Below are 26,505 nucleotides of genomic sequence, written 5' to 3'. Positions count from 1 at the left end.
ACGCAGCATCAGAGGGACCCCGCGGGAGGACAGGCCACCGTCCTGTCCCCACGGTCTTCAGACTCACAGGCAGGAGCCACAGTTGGCGTTTTCTCGAGCCCCTCCCACCCCACTCCCAGTGCAAGGCTGGTCCAGGAGCGAATGCCTCCTCAGATCCCAAACGGTGGCGCCCAGCTTGTGCCTGCCCGGCCTCCTTTCCCCAAGAATCACCTGCCCCACCCTCTGAAAGCAGACTGAGGCACCAAGCTGCTCAAAAATTAATAGCGTGCAATGCTGCTTCCCCACTTTTTCACCCACAGGATGGCAGGAGCCCGACTCTCTGTGGTGCCCCAAAGCCCCACCGGGAGCCGGCCAGCGGCAGGGGCTGCACAAAAATCAGACGGGGCAGAGGGCAGGACAGACGCACAGGGCCAGGCCTGTGCTCAGCGCTGGACATCAGTGGGGCGCCAAATCTCCCAGAGAGGGGCAGCTCCTTGCCCAAGATCACACAGCATCCTGGCTGCGGAATCTAAATTCACACCCAAGGGGTCCCCCTGGGGAAGCCCCCACTCCTAGCCACCAGGGAGGATGACCACAGGCCTCAGGCCCACGCACGCCACCTACTGCACGTCCCCACTGACACGGGCCAGGGGAAGAACTGGTGTGCAGAGCTGGGGGGGGGCCATAGCCCAGAACGGGGGTCCCTGCAGTGCCGTCACCCACGTGACACCTTAGCCCCTACTACGCTCTCTTTGCCCAGCGCTCTCTTTGCCCAGCGCTCGACAGAGGCCCTCTGAAGCAGACCTACAGTCCGCCCACTTCCCTGACACGGCCACTGCGGAGGGGCTCCCGTGTTCACTCCACGGTGTGCAGCAGGGACTCCCAGAGACGTGGGGACTGTACGCTAAAACGCGAGCGCCCAGGTGGGGCGAGGCTGCAGGGCCACACGCAGCCCCTGGGCCTCAGACACGCTCCTACCTGAGAACAAGGCCTGGAAGGGACTGGTGGCTTCCTTCTCCAGCTCCAAGTCCTTCTTCTCCACCACGTTCTCGGGTGCCTCCTCCTTGCGGGTGATGCCAGGTGTGGGCGGTGGGGAGGCAGGAGGCGGGCTGGTGGGGTGGGAGCTGGGGGTGGCAGGGTAGGAGTAGGCGGGTGGTGGCTTGGCCACGTCCTCCAGCTTCTGGATGACTTTGGCCTTCAGGGCGGGCACAGGGGAAGCTCGGGGAGATGGTGATGGGCTCACGGCCTTGCCATAACTGCCCGTAGGGCCGGTGGCCAGGCCAGGGGGCTTCCGAGGTAGCAGCCCAGGGCCCGCAGCGGCCAGGCTGGCCTTGCCCGTGGTCTCCAGGCTCCGCTTGCTGACTTTCTCCTCTAGCTCCACCCGGTGCTCCTGGGCCTTCAGCCGCTCCTGCTGGGGAGGGGGCCAGCAGGCGCAGTCAGCACAGCAGGACACATCACCCTGTCCCCAAGCATCCCCCAGCTCCCAGAGAACCACCCCAGTCAGGGGCCGGGTACAGACAGGCCGTCCTTGCCACCCCAAGCCTGAGGCAGACATTCTGTCCCTGCAGGCATGTAACAAGCACAGCATTCCTTAGAGAACCCCAGCAGCAGAGCTGGGGGATGGTCCAGACCCCAGCCCTGGTGAGACCCTCAGAGTTGGGGGGTTGGGAGGACCAGAGCAGAGGCGAAGCCCCTGAGATGAAGGAGCCACCCTGCTCCGGGGACCTTCCAGGCACTCAGATGGCTACCAGCACGGAAAACTCACTGCCTGCTCAGCGCACCCCTGCCCCTCACACTTGGGTCTCCAAACCCCTCAAGGCGGGCAGGGGGCCTCCCCCTGCCTCTGATGACTTTTGAGGAGCCAGAAGGAACAGGGTTCGGGGCAGCCAGGGCTTGCCGGGGCCAGATGGCCCAGGGACTGGGAGAATCGCTCCGAGCCACAGCCACGCGTGAGCATTCACCCTCACTGAACAGCCCCGATGGCACAGGGGTGACTGGCACCTTCCTCTTCCAGGGGAGGGTCCTGGAACCCAGAAAGGCAAGGCCACTGGCAAGGCACACAGCCCCGTGCGAGAGCGCTGAGGCTCAAAGCTGGGGGGCACCTGCCGCGTGTGCCCCTCTGCCAACTGCTCTTGAGCACTACTGCCCACGGAGGACGGACAAGGCTGGGCAGAGGGCAGGCATCCATGCCTTCAAGGAGGCAGGATGGCCGCACGGAGGGACGCCGCAGTCTCCTGCTATGTCAGGGGATTAGGGAACGTGGACGTAAGAGGCCAACCCCAGCCTTAGAGGGCAGCCCAGGGCCATTAAGTAGGCAGCCCGGACAGGCTGGGCTCAGGACACGGCAGGAGCCCGCTGGGACCCCTTCACTGCCCCATCCACACCTCCCCCGCTCACAAGATCACCTCTCCTGCCTCAGTGTCCCCACTGCTCCCTATACCCCAGCCCCGCCCAGCTCTGTCCACCTCTGGCCTCACTCACACAGCGCCCTCTGCCAGGAGGACTCCTCCAGGTCTCCAGGTCAATGTCACCTCCTCCACGAAACCCTCCCTGACCACCGGCCTCTCTCGTCTTCCCTTCCCCACAGTCCCAAACTTTTTGGAGTTTCTGCTCCACGTGCCCCACCATCAATAGGAGGAGGGGAATCTGCCGCCCCCGAGGCACCCCCCCTTCCCCCGTGCCGGCTCCACCCCGACTCACCACCAGCTGGGCGTTCCTCTGCAGCTCCAGGGCCTGGGCCGCCTGCTGCTGCAGGTACAGCAGCTCCTGCTGCCGCAGAAAGTGCTGCTGGGAGAAGAGCTGCAGCTGGTGGGCGTGGTGCAGGGAGCTGCGGCCCGGCGGGTACAGGGCGGGCCAGAGCGGCGGCACGGCGGCCCGCTCCATCAGCTCCGCTGTGGGGGACACACACAGTGAGCTGCTGCGCTGCCCGCCGCCCCGCTGTGCAGCTGGGCAGGCTGAGCCAGGGAGGGGACTTCGACACAGGACCCCGGCCACACCCGACCTGGGTGGCCCCCGCGCCTCCCAGCTAGAGCGTGCCAACCTGGGGGCTCCCAACGCCTTCCCTGACTCCTCCCTGCAGAGTGGATTCCGAGAGATGGGGGCAACTGTGGGGGTCCATACCCCCCAGGGTGGCCTTGCTCTGGTTCTCCACATGGTTTCGGGGAAGAGCAGCTTATCACAAGGACCCCTGTGGATCTGTCACATGTGGAAACCACGGGCGGACACCACAGTCCTCTCTGAGCCCCAGGCCGCCTGCCACCAGTTCTGCTGGATGGGACCTGTCCCCCGCCCCCCGCCCCCCCAGGAGGCCCTCCACCCCCACTTACCAAAGTGAGGCAGGTGATCACTGGGAATGACCACCAGCTGGCCTGACTGGGGGTCCCTGACAAACTGGTAGGCTGATGGCAGGGAGCCCCCCAGGCTGGGCGGGAAAGCGGGTGCCATACCCTGGTGCAGAGAGGGGGGACCCAAGCCTAGGAGAGACCCAGGCCCGAGTCAGCAACGGGGACCTCAGGTCAGGCCCCTCCCCTGCCCACCCCCCAGACCCCAACGCTAGGGGCCATGCAGGAAGCCAAGGGGTGAGAGCTGGCTGACTGCATCGTGGACGCCCACAGCTGCCCACGGGAGCCCGTCCCACGAACAGGCCTACAGCCGAGAACCCACGGGCGGGTGCTGTTGTGACGCCCCCTGGACAAGTGCGGGCTGGAGCACGGAGCAGAGGAGGCGGGCCCCGGCTAAGGGAGAAACCACCCACTCACCGTAGGGGTGCCCAGCCAGCCACATGGGCGCGCTGCCCGACCGGGGCAGCCAGGGATGAGCAGCCAGGTGGGCTGCAGGGTCGGCGGACCAGCGACCAGAGCCTGCCAGCGACGGGCCCCCGGTGACCATGAGATTGGGGTTCAGGCCGTTGGCAGCACAGCTGGCAGGGTGCAGCCGGGCCAGGTCAGCCAGCTCCTTGCTTTCTCTGGAAGGAAACAGAGGCGTCAGCAGTGGCCCGGACAGCCCTGGGAACACTGCCCCAAGTGACCTGTGGACACCACACCGCCCGCAGGACAACACTGCACCCAGGCCACAGAGCACGCTCAGAGTCAGAGAAGGACCCCAAGGCTGTCCCCAGGAGAGAGGCTGCAGGGCCCAGCAGGGTCCCCACCCAGGGTCAGGGGTCACGCCCATCAAAGGTCGTCCCAGTCACCCGCCACAGCAGAGGGGCTTCCAGACCCCCAGGCCCTGCCACCCGGAAGCCCTCACCTGAGCAGCTTCTCCTGGTCCCGGTCCAGCCGCGCCCCCAGCAGCCGTTCCTCTCGGTGCCGGGCCCGCTCGTCCCCGCAGTCCTCGTCAGCCCGGCCATGCCCTGCAGGAGACGGGCAGACAGTGAGCCCCAGTGCATGGCCCCCCAGGACCCCCCAGAGCCCCGTATGTCTGGACAGCCCCTTTCCCCTGGAAGGCCTGCCCTCAGGAGGCACCGGCGCCTCCGAACCCTGCCAGGCAGCCTCGGGGCCAGGAAGCACTGCCCCATCACCGCCCAGCAGGCCCTCTGTACCTCGCACAGGGAGCTGGGTGGCACAGTCAATCGGAAAACCAATCACGTAGTAATGTGGCGTGAGGCCGTGTGGCGTTCACTAACACTACCTACTACTTTATCGTCAGCTGGGCACATTCGGGTGGGGGTGGGGCAGGGAGGTCAAGGTGGAAGGAAACCACAACCCAAAACAGTGACCGCCGGTCAGAAGCACAGCCAGACCCTGGTCACAGGCGATAATCAGCTGCCACACTGAGGTCCCCACACAGTTCTGTATGTTGTAGACACGTGGCTAACGTTTTAAAAACCCAGACAGAAAAATAAAACCAGAGAACACTAACCACGTGGGGCGAGGGGGAGCTGCCACCTGGTGTGCCCGTCCCTGCCCTGATGCCCAGCTGGCACCCCCACCCGGGGCTGGTTCAACTTCACCTGCTGAGCTCCCTGCCCCCACCAAAAAAGCACAGAAGGCAGGTCCCCGGGTCCAGCCCGGCACATGCAGGCAGGGAGGGGCAGAAGTCCAAGGGCCCCTTCTGCCAACCCCGGCCCCTCCACGCAGCGAGCCAGAAACTAGTGGGTGGCAGCGGCCCTGGCCCCCAGTCCCAGCAGGGGACTGAGACTTAAAGGAGAAAGGAGATTCCACCCTGAAGGAGAAATCGTAGGTGGAAGCTGAACTGTTTGTCTTGGAGTCAGTCTCCTGGGGCTGGCGTCCTCCCGCCCACTCCAGCTTCTGAGTGGCAGGCGGGCACTAGCCCAGGACCCCACCCACAGCACCCACCCACCCACCCTTAGGGTCCCGCAAACTTCGGGCAGCCTTGGCCCCCAGACCCAGCAGTCTTGGGGGTGCACACAGGGAGGCAGCGGCCAGAGCCTCAGACACCCTGGTGTCAATACTGTGCTGCAGATGAGCTCCCCGCTGGGGTCCGCCGGCCCTCGAGAAGCAGGGGTCCCCTCTGCAATGCAGCCATTGGGCATGTCCCCCCATTTCTACCTTCCTACAGCCCCAAACCGGGACCTCACGAAGACCGGGCCCCCCAGGAGAGGCTGCAGGAACGGGGGGACCTGCTCACTCTGAACCAAGGGAAGAGCCAGGGAAGGACAGACCCAGCATGCATAGGACAGGCAGACAGCATAGCCCTGGGGGGGAGGTGTGTCCCTAGAGGCCAGCTGGCCACCTGGGGGGCTGGCCTGAATGTTCTGGAAGTTCTGGGAAGTTCCCAGCCGGAGGCAATGGGGGAAAGCAGAGTGAGTTTAAACAGAAGAGCAGGAGCAAGGCAGGAAGGGCAGACGTCTGCTGCTGTCTGTCCCACTTCCTGACTCGCCCTGGGGGGACACGGAGGTGCACCCCCGGCCGCCTGCTAAGTCACTCCACTCGCAGGCCACAGTCAGCAGAGGAGCTGAGCGATACTCTGTCTCGGAGCGAAGTTGCCACATTGTCCCCAACACGAAGCAGGCAAGGAAGCAAAGGGGACAGCCCGACGGTGAGAGGGCAACACCACCCGGTCGGGGTGCTAACCACCAGGGGAGCCCCAATTTCCAATGTCATCATGGCCCCTGCACCCCCTCTGTGAAGCGGGGAGGACTCGACGCCGGCTTCTCCGCAGAGGCAGCGTCCCAACAGGGCGGCCAGCACACGGGCTGACCGAGCTGGTCTCCCCGCGCCGGGTGCTGCTGTCAGGCCTGCAGGTGCCGATCATACCAGCCCTGAGCCCACCTGGGGCCCAAGGCCCCCAGAGGCCAGACCACACCCTGTGAGAGCACTCAGGGGCCTTTCTCCAGAAGGGTCTCAGGCACACAGGCACCGTAGACCCTTTAAGATCCTGAGGCCTTGAAGGCGAGCAGAGAAAAGGCAGACTCATTTATGAAGCACCTACTATGAGCCCGTCTGCCCACCGGGCATCAAGAAAGGAGGCAGCCCTCATGACTGCCACGTGGTAAACGTGAACACCTGGCCCAGGGGGCTGAGGCCTGCTGTTCAAGGTCAAGCAGCTGCAAGAGGCAGAGCCTGGGTGTGAACCCCCGACAGGCAGAGGGCACAAGTCACAGAGTAGGAGGGGGAGGCCAGGAGGCTCCGGGTTGGTGGCAGCCCACCTGGCTGGGGCACCCAACTCCCCCCCTCCCTCAGAGGCCCTGACTGGGAAGGGACCACCGCTGTGTTGGAGAGTTTGCTTGAAGGAGAAGGGACACAGCAACTGTCAGTGGCAACAGGAAGCGGCGGCTTCAGACTAACCTCTGAGGTCTCATCCAACCTGGGACACCTCCTTCTGCCCCCACGCTCACGAGCAGTCTGTCACACACACATGTGCACACACACACACATTTGCACACTTGAGTCCCCACAGACACAGGCCCCTTGGGCATGATCAGGAACTCTAGGCTCCAGGACACGTTCTGAGGACTGTGAACCCCAAAATAAATAAATACCTTGAAGCATTCTTCAAAGTAAAGGACCCAAAGAGATCTGCCTCCCAGAATAATCCCCAGCCCCGAACCTCTGATCACCACTGAGCCATGGCCTACGCCCACTCCTTCAGTCCCAGACTAGGGCAGGGCCTGAGGTACAGCCCCTCAGGGCCAGAGGGGGGGGGCTCCCCGGGCTGGAGATACAGGGGTTCCCCACAAAACCACAGGCTCCGCCAGGCCTGCTATGAACACTAAGACAGCTTGCTCTGACGCATCCAGGTCAGGGCCAATCCGAGGCAGACGGGCAGGGCCAGGGTGAGGCTCCGGGCAGCCGGGGCCCCACAGGGCTCCCATAGGACAGCAGAGCTGAGACTGTGGATCCAGGAGGCAGTGGTGACAGGACACAGCACGGTGGCCGCTCGCAGCAGGAGGAGACGTCGCGACAGCTACAGTGGGCACAGGACGGCCAGGAGCAGGCAGGGACGGAGACCCAGGACCGTGCACCCAAGATGCCCACGTGGCCTAGAGGTCAGGTCTGGGAGCACAGGGACGGCGGCTATGTGGGTGCCGCACACCCGGGCCGTGGGCCGGGCCAGCCTGAGCAAGTCCCGGTCCGAACAGAAGTGCTGCAATGAGCACCTCTTCGAAATCCCAAGAAAGAACTCCAACAGCACAATACGCAGGGGGCCAAAGAAAGCTCTGGAGACCCCCCACCCCCCACCCCCCGTGCTAGGAACGCGTTCAGCTTCACTAGGAATTAGAAGAAATGCACCAGCCTGGCCGGGCAGAGCGTCATCCCCACACGCTGAGGTTGAGGCCTTGACCCCGGGTCTGGGCACAGAGAATCAACCGACGAGCGCGTGGAGGAGCGGAACGCCCAATCAGCGTTCCTCACCTTCTCTCAAATCAAAAAATAAAAACAGCACATAAACGCACCATCCATCTCTACCAAACTCAGCGAGTTTTCTAACGATGCTAGAACGCTATCCTGTGGTGTCCAAGGCGAAACGGGCACTGTCAACCTAAGAAGTCACCGAGGTCCCGCCTTGAAGACCCACAGAAGTGCCAGGATCCACCTGTCCCACTCAGTCACCAGTTCCACTCACTCATAAAATACCCACCACACGCCAGGCCCCACGCTAGGGACCGGCGACACCCACCTCCTTAAGGGACGATCCCCTCCCTCAGGGACTTCGAATGGAAGGCTTCCGACTGGCCTCTTCCTAGAAACCTCTCCTTACAAGCTGACTCAAGATAGACTACGACGGCAAACGCACAGAAACGTTCGACGCAACGTGCTGGACACAGAGAACACCAGAGAAGGAGCAACCAGGCGTCCACGGGGGGAAGGACAAGCTGAGCTACGGGGTGCCCCTGGAGGAACACTAAAGGCCGGTTAAAGTCCGGTGGTCTGTACTGGCGAGCAGACGGGAGAAAGGCAGGGCGCGAACGGGCGCCAGGACTGCTGCAGGTGGAAAGCAGCCAAACGCGTGGGGGGGGGAAGAACCCTGGGAAAGACCTCGAGCATTCAGGGCGTTGAAAGACAGAGTGGTCCTTCCTCCTCTCTCTCCTTCTGCACTTTACACATGTTTCTAAGTGCCCAAGGGAAAAAGCAATAAACTTTAAATAGCAGCTGCAGCCCAGAAGGGACAGAAAACAAATGGCACCAGGGAGGCTGGGAAAGCAAAGTCGGGAGGGGTGGGACCCAGGACTCACCTTTGACGCTGCTCAGTGACAGGGAGCGCTCCTGGTCTGCCAGCCCAGTCCCCAGCCGGCCACTGCCACCGCTGTCCTTCTGCCGGGCCACGGCCACCGCGATGCCCACAGGTGGGTGTCGCACCTCCGCCTCACCCTGGGCCCCGGAGCCCTCACGACCAAAGGCCTTGGCGCTCTCGGGCCTTTCCGGGTCCCGCTTCAGTTGCCGGCCCCCGGCAGGGGCGGGCCCCCCGGGGTGTGGGAGGCGGGCCTGGGCACGTGGGGCCCCCGTGGCAGTGGGGGCGGGTTCAGGTTTCATGGTGCCCAGGCCTCCAAAGGGGCTCTTCTTGCCGCAGCCGCCAGGGCGCACAGGCCCAGCCTCGCGAGCGAAGCTGCCGCTGTACTTGATGAGGCTCTGCATGGCGGAGCCCTCTCCGGGGGCGTGGGTCGCCGTGTGCAGGTCGGGGCTGGGCCTGGCACAGGCGGCCGCCGCGCGGGGCAGCGTGACCCCGGGGTCCAGGTAGGCTTTCTTGGCAGCGGTGGCCTCCTCCTCCGTGCGGCCGGCATGGTGGCACTGCGCAGCCAGCACGGCCATCTGCGTGGTGGCGAAGTTGCCGAGTTCGAAAGGTTTCCACTTGTGCTCAGGACCGGCGGGCGGGGGTGGCCTCGTGGGCTCCAGGCCGAAGAGCTTGGCAGCCTGCTGGGAGGCGGCGGTGGGCCCGCGGGGGGTGCGCTCGCAGGGACGCGGCTCCGCCTCAGGCTTGAGCAGCTCCTTAGCAGGGAGGTAGGCCCGGGGGTCCGGGGAGGCGCGAGCAGCCCTTGTGGGTGGGGCCTCAGCGGGTGGCGGCCGCTTGAGGGAGCGGATCACCGAGCTCTTCTCACGGAGCCCCTCCGGCCGGTCCGGAGGCGGCCGAGGGGAACCGGGCGGTGCCTGCAGGACACCAGGCCTGGCCGCCTCACGCTCCCGGGCTCGGGCGTCGCGCGCCTGCGAGGCGATCTGGATGGGCCCCGGGCGCTCGTCAAAGGCCTCCACGGAAGGCACGAAGGTGGGCGCCACTACGCGGTGCTCGCGGCCTGGCTCACGCGCGGCCGCCGCGGGGAAGATGGTGTAGACGCCTGCGGGGCCCGGCTGCGAAGCGAAGGTGCCGGTGGAGCCGACTGGAGGTGCAGATGGGCCCTTTCCGGAGGGCAAAGGCGGCAGCGGAGAGGGGCAGGGGCAGGGCCCGGGCAGCAGGACCTCCCGCCGCAGCCTCGTGCTCTCGTCCTGACGCGTCGCTTCCTTGGGGCCACGGGCCGCCTCCGCCATCAGTGCGGGGAGCCCCCCGTCTCCCGCTCCGTTGCAGAGGCTGTGAGCAGATGGTAGTTGCGGGTTCTTGCTCTTGGAGTCGCCGGTGGTCACGACTGGTGCTCGAGGCGGCCCAGGCTCGGCCAGGAAAGGTGACAGACGCTCTGCGAGGCGCAGGTGCCCCCGGTCCTGGCGGCCCTCGGCCCGCGCCTCCTGGGTCAGATCCACAACGCCACGCGGCCCAGGGGCCTCCTCCCGGGTCCGCGGGTCCTTCTTGCTGAACAGCGGGGGCGGCTCCCCGCTGCGGCCTGCCCGCTCCTTGGCTGGGCCCTCCCGAGAGGAGCCTTTGGCGGGGGCTCCGGAGGAGTGGCCACCTGGGGTCCTGGAGGAGGGCGCCTGGGAGTGCAGGGCGCCCGGAGCCCCTGGGGCGGGCAGGTAGAAGCCGTCTGAGGAGAAGCAAATGCCCAGGGGTGAGCAGGTGCCCCCTCTGCGCCCACCCCACCAAGACTAGAGATGGCTGACCCCTGACGGGGCCTGAGGAGGGCCCTGCCACCCCAGGCTAAGGAGGGCCGTGCACAACGCAGGCTCTGGAAATGAGCAGAAACCGGTTTAAATCTCTCCTGGCCTCCAACTAACCTTTCCTGGCCTCAGTTTCCCCATCTGTGAAAGGGGAGAAAGCCAGTGTCGTTTTAAGGGCAGCCCAGAGTGCCTAAGAAGGCAGCCTAGCACAGAACAGCTAGAAAGCTCCAGAAGGCTGAGGGGTTGCCCAAGAGCCTGTAGGGGCTCTTAGGAGACAGGTGCTGCCTGGTGGGGGTCCCAGGAAAGCCCCCCACCCCCCAACACTTCCCCCGCCATCTCCCCACTCCTGCCTCCTGACCTTTCTGGGCATCAAAAATGCTGGGCTGGCCCAGCTGGCTGAGGAGGGGGCTCCCGCTGCTGGGGGGCTCCAGGTGGTTCAGGTGGAGGTAGGGTGGATACAGCCCACTGGGCAGGTGGGAGAAGCCTGGAAAAGAGGAGAAGGGCTGGGCCGGACCGCCTGATACCCCCCACGAGGAGCTTCCTTCTGGCCTCCCCCTCCCTTGGAAACAGAAGAAGCCTGAGGCTTAAACCGGCTCCAGGGATGAGGCTTGCTCCTGGAGTCCGAAACCCAGGGACTTCAGGCCTCCCTCCCTCCCGAGGCAGGCAGCCCTCGGGCTCTGAAATCCACCAGGAAGAGGATCACAATGGAGGCAAACAGGACAAGATAATGAGGATGGCAGCTCCCATCCCTGGCCAAGCAGTGTCGTCCACCGCTCTGCCTTTGTGATTCTCATTTAAAGCTCAAAAGACAGAAAAAAAAAAAAAAAAAAAGTCCTGGCTGGTGTGTAGCAAGGCCACCAGCTCGATCCCCAGTCAGTGCACACGCCTGGGTTGCAGGCCAGGTCCCCAGCTGGGGACGCACAAGAGACACCAACCCCTGTGTCTCTGGCACATCAATGTCTCCTCCACCTCTCTTTCTCCACACCCCTCTTCCCCCCTCTCTAAAAATAAGTAAATAAAGTCTTTTTTTAAAAAAGACAAAGAAGTAAAGCAACATTCTTACAGCCCCCCTTTTATAAACAAGAAAACTGAGGCTCGGAGAGGACCGCTTGCCAAGGTCACAGGACCGAGGAGCCTGGTTTCCAACCAAGGTCCCCACGACCCCTAATCTCAACCCAACACAGACCTGGTTTAACTGGCTCCCTGGTCCCTTCCCTGCTGTGAGACACCCCCCTCCCCCTGCCGCCAGCAGGTCACTGGACGTCTCTGAACCTCAGCTCACCCAGCACCTCTGGCTCCTAGGACTGAATCTTCCTGCCTAGGGTCCTCCCAGCCTCCCGCCAGGCCCTACCAGTGACGCTCAGACTCGGAGCCTTGGGAGACAGGGAAGGCAGGACAGCAGGCCCCAAGGGACACATGACACCTGGGAGGACCCACGGTGAGGGGCAGGGCTCAGAGCTGCTCGGCAGGGCCCGGCCAACCAGCCTGGGGGGCGCTCGGCCTGAGCTGTGCATCCTCTAGGACCACAGGCCCCCTGGGTGTCCCTGAGGGACCAGGGTCCACTGTGCTGGGGGGGTGCAGGGCTGTCCCTGGCCACACTGGGCCCTGGCCCCCCCCCCCATATCGCCACCTGGTAGTGACACAACAGTCACTGAATAACTGAGACCACTGACACTTGTTACTGAATTTAATCGCTGAACCAGCGACTCTACACAGGTATCGGGTCCCTCCAAGTTCTCATCTGTAAACTGGGCATGCCCACGTCCCCTCCCAGCTTGTTCTGGGGCTGACGTGAGTTCAAGTATGCAACGACTGGGACGTGGTGAACACCCTCGGTTTGCTGTTGCTACTGTCATCACTGGTACTTGCTGGCAAAAAAACGGGGATGTCAGGATGGCTGGTGGCACACAGGCACCCAGAGGCAGCAGCCCCTGCTCCTCTGGCCCCTCCCGCCCCTCCCTGGGGGGCTACAGTGGGCTCAGATGGGCACCCCGCCTGGAAGGACTGTCCACCATTCCAGGCTCCGAGCCAGGCGCCGCGCCCTGTGCTGAGCACGCCCCGTGGAGACTGTGCAGAGAGGAAACGGGGAGGCAGGGCTCGGCCTGGCCTGGGAGCCCCCGGGGCCCTCGTCTGCTGGGACTGGGACACCTAGGAAGCAGGAGGAGGCAACATGCGCCCAGCACCCCCTCCACCAGACAGCCCCTTCACCGACAGAGGGGAAACACAGGGGAATCGGAGATGCAGGTGTGCTCGGGGCCAGCAGGAGCCCCGCGTGTGGGGCATCACTGCGGAGCTGCCGCAGGAGAGCCGGGCGGCCCCTGGTCGCCCCTCCCACAAGCATTACCCAGTGGACCGCCCGGGGGAAGGGCTGGCAGAGCCAACTCAGCCTCCCCAGCAGCGTGCTCTGGCAGCGCAATGGCCGGTTCACAAATAAACACACAGACAAGTCTGCCCTCGCAACTGAGAGGGGATGGGGGCAAGGGACAAGCTGAGCCCCAAAGGGTGAACAGGAGACAGCCGGTGGGGTGTGTGGGGGCTGTACTCAGGGGGATGGCTCGTGCAAAGGCCCTGAGACAGCGACAGGAGGAAGAACAGCAGGGACGCCCGGTGACACGTCTGAGCCACAGTGGGGAGGGGTGACCATGGAGGTGGAGCGGGGTGGGGGGGCAACTTGGGAAGTGCTGGGGACAGCAGCCCAGCAGCCCTCACCCGCCCACCAGCCCGCCCGGCATGCTCCTTACCTTCATGGGCATGGGTGGCCCACAGCTGCACCATGGGCAGGTTGCTCGGGGTGGGGGAGCGGAAGGAGAGGTCAGAGGGCAGGGGCACTGGGCTCCCATGGGATGAGGCTGAGGGCCCCATCCCGCTGGCCACAAAGCTGCCCAAGAAGGCCTCGCCTGCGGAAAGAAGAGGGGCTGTCAGGCAACCACCAGGCCACGCTGCCTGGCCCGCCGCCCGTGGATCCCCGACTCCCCACTGTGAGGAAGGACACTGACTGCCCCACCCCTGCCTGCCCCTTGGCCTCAGGACGGGCCGGGGTCAGCTCAAGCAGACCCTTGCCCAAGGACAGTGCCCAGCTCCACCCCAAGGAGGAGCTCTCCCCATCCACAGGTAACAGCTGAGGTTAGGAGGGACCTCCCAAGGCCGTGGAGTGAGGATGGGGAGCGGGGAGCTCATGGGCTGAATCCCTACTTCTGCTCTGGGCTCCTGGATCCCCTGGTCTCCCAGGGGTCTCTCTCGAGGTCTCCCACGAGTCGGGAAACAGCCCCCCCCAAGGGCCCCAAAGTCGTCCGGCACAGGCCAAGACCCCTCAGGCCCTCAGTTGGCCCCATGCACCTATTTAACAGAGAAGAGAGCTGAGACCCAGGGGCTGACCCCTCAGCAGGGTACCGGTGACTCCATGCACACTCAGAGAGGATCCCAGAACCAGTGAGCGAGTGGGTGAACTGCCAGGGGGACGGTCCCTTCAGGAAGCAGAACCCCCCAGTCTCTCTCGAAGGAGGGGGTCTACGGTGGCTGCTGCTTAGCAGGACAGTCAGTTGGAACCTGAGTGGAACTGTGCCCACCGCTCCCACACCACACGGGGCCAGGCCCACACCAAAGGAGACGACGCCTCCACAGCCCACGGCGCTGCACCCCAACCCCGGGGGAGGGCCCTGGCAGGCCTCCCAGCGACAGGCCAGAGGGAGTGCTTCCCTCACCTGGCCTCAGTCTGCTCATCAGCAAAATGGGGATAACACCTCCCTCGAGAATTGTAGTGAAGCAGGAGGCTCGCACTTAATAAGGACAGTAACGATAATGATGATGACGGTAACTGTTGGCAGCACCCACTCACTGAAAGAACCAGGCAGGTGGTCTCTGTCCTCTGACCACCCTCGGGAGGAGAGGCAGAGGCCGGCATGCAGAGCAGGGCACTGGAGTCACCGGGCACCCTGCCAGGTCCAGCTCTGGCCATGCCAGCTAAGGGCTTCCCATGTGCCCCCTCGGGTCACCTCCCCTGTGAGGCGGGTGCTGTTTGTGACCGCCCAGAGGTGACGTGACTGCAGGGGGCATGCAGGGGGCAGGGGACTCTGGTGCCCAAGAGGCCCCAGCTGGCCCCCGGCGGCTCACAGAACCCCACCCACCCTGTGGGTCCCCAGCAGCCCCAAGGGCAGGGCCCGAGTGCGACAGAAGCTCACGAACCACCTCTGGCTGGGGGCAAAGGATCCTAAATCGCCCACCCAAGCCCTTCAGGGTACATATGGGGAAACTGAGGCTGCAAGGGGCAGAGCTCCCACTGGAGTCCCCTGAAGTGGGGACTGCAGCAGGCTGAGTCATGGGAGGGGGGCACAGGCGCCGCCACCGCCACCCCGTGCCCCGGGGCCCCAGACTGCAGCCCGGCCCCGTGCGGGCCCCTCACCGGACTCCAGTGCCGAGGCCTGGGGACCCAGGGCCATGGTGGCCGGTCAGTCCAGCCACGCAGTCCAAGCTGGGGCATCGGGGCCCCTGGGGCCCCGCCTGGCCCGGGCTTCCTCCTTGGCAGGCGTGCAGGCGGGCGAGAGGCTCCGGAAGCCGGCAGCCAGAGGTTTGCGCAGGGCTTACATCAGCCGCCAGCTCTTCCTGCCTCGGGCCACGCGGAAGCCGGGTGGCCCGGGCCTGCCCCTGCCCAGACTTGTGAAACCCGCCCCGCAGCACCCCAGGCCCGGATGCTGCCAACGGCCGGAGCCCACCACCAGGGTTCAACGGCACCCAACTGGCCCCCCCAGCGTAACAGGCACAACAGAATCTTCTTTTTGCACAACTTGGAGGCCCCTGCCCCTCCCAAATGGTCCTCCTCAAGCAGCCCATTGAAGATCTCAAATACACGTGAGATGAACTTGGGACCGCCGGGCACCCCGCCTCCCTGTCCGCCTGGCCCTCGGGCGCCAGGCCCCAGACCTTCTTCGAGACCCCTCCTCGTTCAGTCCACCTTGGGACCTTCCTGGCACGTCCTCGAGCCACAGGAGCCCAGCCCCATCCCCAGTCCCCACTCAGGACAACCTGGAAGCACAGATCCGTCTCCCCGACACGCCAGCCCATCACCCCTCTGCCAGCCATGTCCAGACACACAGCCTGTGGACCAAGCACATGAGCACAGTTTTCAACTCCACAGGACGAGAGCAGACAGCCGGTACTCGGACAAGCCCGCCCCTGACCCCAAAGGGCACCACGGGCCACCGCGGGCCCTCCAGGCCGGCCTCCCAGGGTGGAGCGGGGCAGCCGACCCCGCCCCACGGCGCCAACGCCTGCAGGCTGCTCCCTGGAGCACACCTAGCACTCTTCTCCCGCTCTGGGTGTGCACCCTGCACCCCAGGTTGCCAGCCCCACCCCTGGGGGCCCAGCACTGGTCGCCTCCAGTCAAATCCTCCAGCACAGCCTGGGGTGGGAGGGGTTGTCCTTGCCCCACCCTAGGTCCCAGGCTGCCCCGCCTTGGTGGCTACAGGCCTCTCTGTCCACTCGACGCCTTGGGAGCCAGGACCGAGAACCGTGGAGACCTGTCGAAGGCGCAGTCACCCACACTCCATCATTGTCACTCCTCACAAGGGTGGCTGATGCTGACCCAGCCCCTAGAGGTACCAAAGCCATGCATGTTCAACCTCCACCTGCTCATGGCGTCACTCAGCCATTCCCGGGGCACAGACACCCACAGGTCACAGGGCCCCAGCACTGGGCAGGGGCCCAGCGTCCAGCAGTAGGCCCCACACCCCTCCAGTGGGCAGGCGTGCTTGGGAGAGCCTTCCCGCCCTGGACACTACAGTAGTAGCCACTTGTGGCGAACGGGGCACTTGAAATGTGGCTCATGAGACGGAGGAACCACATCTCAGGTTTTATTAAATGTTAATGAATTTAGACTTATGGTGGCCACACGCTGGGCTGAAGGCCCCTCCCTGTCGGAAACGTGCCTGGGGCCAGCGCCGGGGGCCTCTGACAGGCCAGGCCCCCGCAAGGGGGAGGCACTGGACAGCAGTCCAGGAGAGGACACACACACTAACCTGGGGCCACCGCCCACTGGTTCTGGGACTCTGGGCAAGTCCCTAATGTCCTCAGGCTGCATGAAGGATGACAGTGGCATCTGCCCCCGCGGGTGGATGTGTCCGTATTTCTAAAATGCTTCCACAAAGTGCAACGCGAGGTCGGCTGTCCTTATGACCATTACTCCCGTCACTTACAGTTACAAACCCCGGGGCTCGGAGAAGCGGAGCCGCTGCGCAAGGTCGGGGCCCAAGCCGGCCGCTTCCTCCACCCCATTCCTGCATTCCAACAAAACATCGGCTTTGCCACCAGTGGGCGCTCCTTAGGAATGCGCTGAATGCCCCGAAACACGCACTGTCGAATGGTTAATTGCACGGTATGTAAATTCCACCTGGATCTTTTTTTAAAAGCAAGGGGTAAGATACGCTTTCTGCCTCCAAATCCAGCCTCCCAGCCAGGGGGCCAGCCGCACTGCCAGGCCCCATGCGAAGCAGGCCAGGGAGCAGCTGTTCCAGGCCCGCCCCTTCCCATCCTGGGGGTGAGGGACTCTGGCGGCCCCATTGCACAGACTACGACACTGAGGCTCGGAGAGGTTGGCCGAGTCACTGACCCTGAGTGGCCAGGTTGTTCTGCCAGCCGGCCACGAGGAGCCAGCCACAGGGAACCCAGCTCTGGAATCCCACCCTCAGGCCCTCGGCTCAGCCCTGGCTCCAGCCAGGCGGTGGCCCCTCCGCCCTGAGCAGGGTAAGCAGGCCCCACCCACCCAGCGCAGGTCCTGGCCCTCAAGGGTTCTTAGAGAGTGGTCTCCTCCTCTGGCCCTCGGTGCCCAGTAGAGGGGAAGGTGGCCCCAAGGCCAAGAAAGGGGACCCAAAGGCAGGCTACGGAGGCCACGGCCCCACCTGAGGTGGCCTGGGAGAGGGTGAGCAGCAGGCAGCTGGGCACAACGCCCCATCCCACCCCAGCACCTACAGTGCTGAAGGGCCCTCCCAGCCCCTCCCACCTGCCCCCCCACACACACACCAGGAGCCAGTGAGTTCCTCAAAACCCACAGGGACCGAGAGTGTGGGGATGCAGGCCAGCCCGCCTCAGACACCCAGGGCACAGGAAAGGGGTCCACAGACTCGGCTGGGCTCAGAGGCTGGCCAAGATCACCCAAAGGCAGAATTCAAATCCAGACAACACCCCCCCTCCCCCATCCCGCCCTTCCACACTCAGGCAGGGCACCTGTGTGCTCACGCGCTCATGTGCTCACGCACTCAGGGGCTGGAGAATGAGTCTCCCGGAGCACCCTAGAGGGGCTGTGTGGTGCCACCTGCTGGCCAGTCCCCAAGAAGGTGATGGTGAAGCCCCCTCGGAATCTCGCCTCTGCAACCACAGAGTTTGCCGGGGAACTTTCTGGAAGCTGACTCTGTCCCAGGTTCCTGCAGGCCTCCATGGTGGGAGTGGGCGGGGCCTCAGTGACATCATGCCTGGTGCAAAGGTCCGGTAAACAGTCCAGGCCAGGGCTGGGCTGGTGCAGGGGACAGCCTGGACACCATTTCCCCTCCAGACGGGGACAGACGATGTGTCCACTCCTCACTCCCTCTCTGTCCGCTGGGGTGACACAGGACGATGGTGGCCTTCCCTAAGGACCCCCGGACCCACTCTGCCCAGCGTGACTTTTCCTCACACTGCTCATCATCACTGTGTATCATACCACGCACATCAGCTCCTTCTTTATGGCCCCTCCACCCACTGGGGCAAGAGTCCGCAGGCTGGATCTGGAAAGGGCCCTCCGCTGCCTGCGGCGGACAACACTTAAAGGAAGGGACAGGCGTCTGTGCCAATAAAGCTTTATTTACAAAAACGGGTGGGGGCCAGGTGTGGCCCTGGAGTGCAGACACCTGCATTGCAATGTGGGCTTCCTCCCTTGCTGCCCCACACCACACGCAGAGGAGATGCTCGAGGACCATTTATGGCGGGAGAGGGGCGAGGTCCGGGTCCGCAGGGCGGAGGAAGGAGGAAGGGGTCCTCCCCTGGGGCCTGGCCGCAGGCATCCACGGGGACTGAAGTCAGCGACACTCTCGGGGGTCAGGTGGGCTCGACACGTACTCCGCAGTCATTTCGTAAGTTACACAACGTCCAATCACCAGTCACCACCTCGTGGTGATACACTCAAACTAACAGAATGTCGTACGCCGACTGTAATTGGGAGCTTTCTAAATTATTTTTTTAAAAAGGCTTCAGGCCTTCGCTTCCCGGCCTCCCCACGCCCCAGGCTCTGGGAGGGCAGGGTCCTATCTCTCTGCCGGTTAAGAAAACCCAGTCTCTGGTTCCCCAATCTGCACCTTTTCCCTCGATCGCCCTGCCCTGCCCAGGCACTGGGCCCCATTTTCCTGCCTTCACTCCCAAAGACCCCTCCCCGACCACACACTGAGCGGAATACATTTCCCCCCCTTTTCAAACGTCTGCGCCCCACAAGTGAGAGACCACTTCTGTCCCGATGTCACCAAAGGCTATCAGAGAATCTGGTTGGCAAGATCCAAGCAGGGTCACCGCCTAGAAAAGAGCTCATTCGCGCCCAGGGCCCGTGACGGGAGCGCCCCTACGCCAGCAGCCGCACCCAGCGAAGGACCCTCTGGACAAAATGACCCTGGGACTCCCGATGGTCCCATTCGATTTGGAGACAGCTGCGCTCTCCACGCCCTAGGTATGCTCGGAATCTTATCACCAGCCAGAGACTCCCGACCAAATTACAAACAAAAGAAGAACTATGGGAAACGGCATTCGGCAAAAAGGTAACTGTGTTATCGCGACAAGGAACGCGATAACAGCAGTTACCAAATGGATACCAAATGGATGAAGTCATTTTCACCCATTCCTTCTGGTTGCCGGGGGGCAGGGTGGGAGGCAGGGAGGGTGGGGATGGAGGACACCTGTCCCCAGGTTTTGCATATCCGCAGAGCCCACGATGACAATGGAGGCCTGGGAAAGGGCAGACCCAAGTCGACGGGATCGACCGAGGAAATCCCGGGACTCGAGGTCGACGACGCCCTTGCCGGGATCCTCCAAAGCCAGAGTCACAGGCCCAGAACAATCCCAGTCAGGTCCAGGGGTCAGACACCGCGGGATCCCACTCACACGAGGACCTGCAGGAGTCACCTTTACAGAGACAGAGAGGAGTACGGGGAGGCCAGGGGCTGGGGGGCTGCTCCACGGGGACAGAGCTGATGACGATGGCTCTATGCCGGCAAGGCGCCAAACGCCACCTAAGTGCACACCCAAAAATGCTTTGAAAGGCGAGTTTCTGTCTCGGGCACTTTATGAGTTTCACAAAAAAGTGATATCAAAGCCAAGGATCAGAAGGCAACCCTGGACACGAAGAACAGGGTGTGAGGACCAGACACGACCTATGCAACAACAATCACAACAACCCGTGCAACAACAACCCATGCAACCACTACTACTACTACTACTACTACTACTACCACCACCACCACCACTACCACTACTACTACCGCTACTACTACCGCTACTACTACGACTACGACAATGGGCCTAGTGCACATGGGCACCGCGCCCGCGAGAGACCCTATGGGACCAGAGGGCCCGGGACAGGGCACCAGGTAAAGCACTGGTGATCCTGTAATAAATGGTGCTGGTCAGCTTGGGTCTCCACATGGGAAAATCCACAACCTTGACCACCTCTAACCTCACACCCCACAGAGAAACCAATTTGCAGCTGAGGAGCAGGCGTACCTGCAAGGTCTACCTGCGAACAGCAACAGCCAGAAAGCAGCTACCAGAAAACACTGGAAAATGCCTTGAGGGGCCGAGGGCAGGCCCAAAGGGCTCTTAAAACCATATAAAACAGCCCTAACCATAAAGATAACACTGCCACACTGGATTATGTTAAACTTAACTATTCATCACAAGACACCTTTAGGGGAAAGAAAAGGAGAACCACCTGGCGGAAAAACGCCTGTGCAGCAGAGTCACCAAGGGCGGGCTTGTAGCCAGAACGAGGACTTCCGCCAGCCAGTAAGGAAGAGACAGCGGCTCGCCGTAAAGACCGCGAGCGGCTGGGGTCACAAATGAAAAGGCCCAAACGGCAAGGTGCCTGGCATACAAAACCAGGGAGGAAACGTGAATCAAAGCTACCGCCACCCCCCCACCTCCCGCCAGAAGGGTTCCCCCCCCCACCTCCCGCCAGAAGGGTCCCCCCCATCTTCCGCCAGAAGGGTTCCCCCCACCTCCGCCAGATGGGTTCCCGTGCCTGAAAGGAAAGGGGGACCTAGTCAGGCACAACCGCTCACTGTTAAGAGAGTTCTGCAGAACCCGCCAACCTTCCCAACCCAGTTGCGCCCTGGTAGGTTTTGTGCCGGCTGGATTGCCCGAATCGCCCCCACTAATCGTGGCCGAAACGGGAAAACCACCCAACTGTCCATTAGGAGCTGGATGAACAAGCCGGGACATCATCCCCTACAGTGAGGACAACCACAGGGACAAAAATGCCACGTGCCCCCACCAATACCCGAAGTGTACAAACGGAAGGCGGGGGGAGGTCACCTTGGGACAGGGAGGGGGAAGTGAGGAAGTGAGGGATGGATTTTCGGGTTTCTTTTTTAACCCGGCAGACGGTTACACCGGTGGGTTCAGTTTGTGAAAAAAATAATTGCGCTGAACGTTTACGATCATTGCTCCTTTCTCTGTGTATCTGAATCCTCGATTTAAAAAATCCTTTAAAAAGAGAGCCGCTCTGCCCTGGCTGGTGTGGATAAGTGGACTGAGCGCGGGCCTTCGAACCACGTGGTCACGGATGGATTCCCAGTCAGGGCACGTGCCTGGGTTGCAGGCCAGTTCCTGGCAGGGGACTCATGAAAGGTAACCATACATTGATATTTCTCTCCTTCTCTCCTTCCCTTCCCCTCTATAGATAAATAAGTAAAATCTTAAAAAAAAAAAAACGAGAGAGCCGCTCTGACTGGTGTGGCTCAATTGGCTGGGTGGTGTTCCGAAGGTCGAAAGGCCTCGGGTTCGACTCCCGGTCAGGGCACATGCCTCGGGTTGCGGGCCAGGTCCCTGGTTGGAGCACATGTGAGAGGCGACGGTTCAATATGTCTCTCTCGCACCCATGTCTCTNGGGACTCATGAAAGGTAACCATACATTGATATTTCTCTTCTTCTCTCCTTCCCTTCCCCTCTATAGATAAATAAGTAAAATCTTAAAAAAAAAACCGAGAGAGCCGCTCTGACTGGTGTGGCTCAATTGGCTGGGTGGTGTTCCGAAGGTCGAAAGGCCTCGGGTTCGACTCCCGGTCAGGGCACATGCCTCGGGTTTCGGGCCAGGTCCCTGGTTGGAGCACATGTGAGAGGCGACGGTTCAATATGTCTCTCTCGCACCCATGTCTCTCTTTCTCCCTCCCTCCCCCTCTCTCTAAAAATAAATAAAACCTTAAACAAAATAAGAGAGAGATCAATTTATGGGGGAGGGGCAAGCTAATCACAGCATGGCCGATACCACACTTAGGGTAATTTTCATGGAAATCTCACTTTGACAGAATTTGCAAAAACCCAAAACTAGTAAATAAATTAAAATCAGCCAAGAAAGGAAAAAGGAAGAGAAAGAAAAATTCCTACCAATGCCCCTCCCTCCTCTCTGGCCCCTGCCTTCTTTCAGGCCGTACTCCTGGGCCCTTCAGGGACGCACTGTGTGACCCTGGAAAGGCAATACGACCTGTCTGGGCCTTACTTTCCCCTAACGCAAAGTGAAGGCAGCGAGCAAGTACAGAGCGGAGGCTGGGGCCATCCCCGTGTTCTCCGCTTCGAGGCAATCCTCTCTCCCAGGGGACAGGACGGGGTAGGGGGGGACGGAGGTTGGGGGGGGGGATGCCTTACCCCGCACAATATTGGTGCTACGGCTTGGCCTCTGGACCTGTGGCTGCCGCCCGGACCGTCCCCGCGCTCTCATCCTGGTGGCAGACTGGCCGAGGGGCTAGGAATGCCGACGTTCCAAGTCGAGAGGACACCCGGGAACTGCAGCAGCTGCCAAGAGCCTGCGAACCACCAGGCTAGACCAACCTGACTGTCAGCAGGGGAGGGACCCAGCGGGGCCTGGGGGCTGGCCTGCGGGAGGCGGGAGGCGGGAGGCCCGCCCAGACAACCCACCCCTCGCTGCCCTTCCCACTCCCTCACGCCGCCCAGGGACCCCACCCCCACAAGGGGGTCAGATCCCAGCAGGCATCTTTTAGCATCCCGTGACCCGCAGGTCCGCCCCCCCCGCCCCCCCGCAGAGGTCACAGCCTGAGAAGGGCAACAGGGTCTGACGCCAGCCCTCCCCATTCCGGAATTTGGGCTCCCGGTGCAAAAGCCCTTTTGACTTTCCTCAACCAAGCGCCCAGCCCACCACGTGGGTCCTCAAACCTAAGTAACGGGAACCCCAGAGCCCCCAGGATGGGCAAGGTCACAGTGATATGCAAATGCGTCCACCCCAGGTCCCCAGACGTCTCAATTCTAAAGCAATTACAGAGGATTTCCCCATACATTTGCTTTACCCCCACAAAGGGGATCTGGGCCTGGAGGAAGAGGCTGGGATGGAGGGCGGGCCTTCCAGGAACTCCTGCTTCCAGGCCAGGGAGGAGGCAGAGTGGGGAAGGCCGACGCCTCCCAGGCACCACCCCAAAGGAGAGGGGGTGACCCCAAGAAGAGGGGGCGCAGAGCCTCTGACGAGACGAATCCTTCCCCAAAAGCCAGAACCTCACGAGAATGACAGTCATGGGATTTAAAAAGGAGAGAAGACCAGAGAGGAATGGAGACGACTGTCCCACCACTCTGCAAGCGGGAAAGCGAGGGGGACAGGGGTGTGTGACTTGGCCGGGCAGGGCGGTGGGAAACTGGAACCTGAGCTGAGAGCAGGGAGCCATCAGCAACCAGGCATTCCTCCGACGGCCCTTTTCAAGTGAGGGTGCAGACAGGGGCAGGGGGGTGTGTGGAGGGCCCCCCACAAGGCTTGTCTCTCCGGATTGGGGTGGGACCAACAGAACTCAGGACCGAACACCAAGCTCCAACCTCACTTAGCTCTGGGGAGAGGGGTGACGGGGTTTCAGCTGTGTGCAGGCAGGGCTGGCTGGCACAGCTCCGCAGTCTGTGAGCTGTCTCACGTCTCATAAACCAAAGGGTGGCGGGTTGGATGGCCAGTCAGCGCTCAGGCCTAGGTTTGGGTTCGGGCCCCGGGGGGGTTCAGTCCCTGATCTGGGCACATAGGAGACACCCCAGCAATGCTCCTCTCTCACAGTGATGTTTCTCTCCCTCGCCCTCCCTTGCCCTCTCTCTCAAATAAAGAAGTGTGGCCCTGGCTGGTGTAGCTCAGTGGATCGAGCACAGGCCTGTGAACCAGACGATCGCGGTTCGATTCCCAGTCAGGGCACATGCCTGGGTTGCAGGCCAGTTCCCAGCAGGGGACGCACGAGAGGCAACCACACATTGATATTTCTCTCCTTCTCTCCTTCCCTTTTCCTCTAAAAATAAATGAATTAAAATCTTTTTAAAATAAATAAATAAAGTAAAATGAAGAAGTGTGTCCTCGGATGAGGATTAAAGACAAACAACCAAACAGACAAACTCCCTGAAGGCAGGAAACAGGGCCTTGCCCACTGGGGAGACTGAGTCAGGAAGAAAAGACCCACATGCGGGGCCTGCGAGTCCCACCCCCAGACCTGAGTGTCCCCCAGACCTGAGTGTCCCCCAGACCTGAGTGCCATCGGCTTGTCAGTGCTTTTCTTCAACCTAAAGAGACAGCACAGCCCTAGCTGGGTAGCTCAGTGGATTGAGCACAGGCCCGTGAAGCCAAGGGTCGCCGGTTCAATTCCCGGTGAGGGCACACACCTGGGTTGCAGGCCAGGTCCCCAGTAGGGGGCATGTGAGAGGCAACCACACATTGATGTTTCTCTCTCTTTCTCCTTCCCATCCTCTCTCTCTAAAAACAAATAAATAAAATATTTTTTTAAAAAAGAGAGACAGCACAGAGTCCATCACCAGACCCCCATGGGGTCTCTACCAGGAAAGACAAGCGAGAAAAAAGAGAGACTGAGAGGAAGATAAGCAATGCAGGAGAGAAGAAAACGCCAGGGGGGTGGAAACAGAGTATCCTGAAAGTGGTGAGAAAGAATGTTCGTACAAAGTAAGAACAGGATGCTGTCAAAACAGAATGCAGGTGGCGCGTCCCAGAATTCTACGGCTGAAACCCACCTCGTTTTTTACTCACCAATGTCACCCCAATAAAAGTCAACATTTTAAAACAAGAAAGAAAATTGAGAACAGGCTGACAGTGACCAGAGGGGAGGGGATTACAGGGGGGAAAGGTGAAGGGTTTGCAGGAACAAGTATCAAGGACACACGGACAACAAGGGGAGGGAGGTGGAGAGAGCTGGGGTGGGGGGGTGGGGGGAAAAGGCAAAAAATTGTACTGGAACAACAATTTTTAAAAGTTTAGCCCTGGCTGGTGTAGCTCAGTGGATTGAGTGGGGGCCTGCGACTCAGACGATCGCGGTTCGATTCCCAGTCGGGGCACATGCCTGGGTTGCAGGCCAACTCCCAGCAGGGGACATACCAGAGGCAACCATACATTGATATTTCTCTCCCTCTCTCCTTCCCTTCCCCTCTAAAGATAAATAAATAAACTAATTTTTTTTAAAAAAGGAAGGAAGAGAAGGAAAGGGATATGGGGGAGGGGGAGAGGGGGAGGGGGAAAGGGAGGGGAGAGGGGGAGAGGGGCGAGGGGGGAGAGGGGGGCAGGTATCCAGANATATTTCTCTCCCTCTCTCCTTCCCTTCCCCTCTAAAGATAAATAAATAAACTAATTTTTTTTAAAAAAGGAAGGAAGAGAAGGAAAGGGATATGGGGGAGGGGGAGGGGGGGAGGGGGAAAGGGAGGGGAGAGGGGGAGAGGGGCGAGGGGGGAGAGGGGGGCAGGTATCCAGAGTATAAGAGACAATTCCTAGAAACTGAAAAGGTGACACCTAATTAGAAGCTGACCTGCAGGGCTGGAAGAACACGTTGAGGTCATCAGCGAGAAAGCAGGAGAAACACAGCGGGTTGGGACGGAGAACAAAAGCTGACCATAGGTTTGGGGGAGCCCTTAGCTGACGGTACTAGAGAGAAGAGCAAAAATGCTGGGAAGGAAATTAGGAAACACGCACAAAACTATCAGTAAGTTCAAAAAGTTTCCAGACTGAAGGCTCTGTTTCCAGATCGATCTGGTTTACGGAGCACCTGAACAGAACGTCCAAAGGGGCCCGGCCCGGCGCGAGGCAAGTCCACGTGAAATTTCGTAATGCCGGCGATCAAAGAATAACGACCATCATAACATCCACGAGGCTTGCTTCGCGCCAAGCAATGTTCCAGGTATTTACATTCTTATAAATGCTTTAGTCCTCGTCTAAACCATAAAAGGTAAGTGCAGGCTATTATTCATTTTACAAAAGAGGAAACCGAAGTACACTCGGGGTTAGGCAACGTGTTGTCCGAGGCCGCCCCGCCCCGGGAGCATGGATGTGAATTTCAGAGCCCGTGCTCCTAACTGTGACATAGTTGCAAAAGATGTCGAGCATTTGGAAAAAGTTAGAAGAGAAAAGTTCACATCCAAAGATCAAGAAATACCAGCAACCCTCCTCAAAAGTTACATTGGAGTTTAAAAGGTAGTGTTGCAATTACTTCAGAACACCAAGGAAAAATTATTTCCAAAATGCCAGTCCAGCGTGATGGTAGCAGAAGGGCATTGGGGGCATACTTGCACAGAAGGCCACTGCAGGGTGTGCTCCCACCAAACAAAAAGTAAAGCAGGAGGAAGGGACGCATGGAAATCAGGAAACAGATCTGAAACAACAGAGAGGCAAAGGGTCACGGGCCCCAGCACCAGGCAAACCAGACCAGAGCAGGAGGGTGGAAAATGCCAGGAAATAAATCTCCAAGAGGAGAAAGAGGAAGCTCATTCCACAGATGTGACCGAATGAAACGTGTACCGAGAAATTCTAAAAACAAAAAAACAAAAACAAAAACAAGCAAATTAAAAGGAAAAAAAGAGGCAACTACTAACTACAGGAAATAAATAAACCCCACAAGGGGGTCAGATCCCAGCA

At 61.2% G+C, this 26,505-nt stretch overlaps 1 protein-coding gene across 4 annotated transcripts in view; it reads right to left on the bottom strand.

Annotated features, from left to right (window-relative positions):
- The window catches only part of TNRC18 (trinucleotide repeat containing 18), a 78,094-nt gene that overhangs the window by 41,616 nt on the left and 9,973 nt on the right, over window positions 1-26,505 (bottom strand). For 3 of the 4 annotated variants that reach the window (XM_037057889.1, XM_037057891.1, XM_037057890.1), the window contains exons 3-10: window positions 13,142-13,297; window positions 10,759-10,884; window positions 8,618-10,327; window positions 4,228-4,330; window positions 3,738-3,943; window positions 3,306-3,452; window positions 2,680-2,870; window positions 958-1,390 (exon numbers count right to left, since the gene is read on the bottom strand). In XM_037057889.1, coding sequence (XP_036913784.1) covers window positions 958-1,390; window positions 2,680-2,870; window positions 3,306-3,452; window positions 3,738-3,943; window positions 4,228-4,330; window positions 8,618-10,327; window positions 10,759-10,884; window positions 13,142-13,297 — 3,072 coding nt within the window. Of the gene's footprint in view, window positions 1-957; window positions 1,391-2,679; window positions 2,871-3,305; window positions 3,453-3,737; window positions 3,944-4,227; window positions 4,331-8,617; window positions 10,328-10,758; window positions 10,885-13,141; window positions 13,298-14,799; window positions 14,934-26,505 lie in introns of those variants that run through there. The other variant, XM_037057892.1, reaches the window with a different exon arrangement.

This window comes from Sturnira hondurensis, unplaced genomic scaffold, assembly GCF_014824575.4.
Source record: "Sturnira hondurensis isolate 20B ecotype Veracruz unplaced genomic scaffold, ASM1482457v3 Scaffold0009733, whole genome shotgun sequence".
NCBI lineage: Eukaryota > Metazoa > Chordata > Mammalia > Chiroptera > Phyllostomidae > Sturnira > Sturnira hondurensis.
Note: the sequence above shows the minus strand (reverse complement) of the source record. Positions and strands in the feature narration are given on the sequence as shown.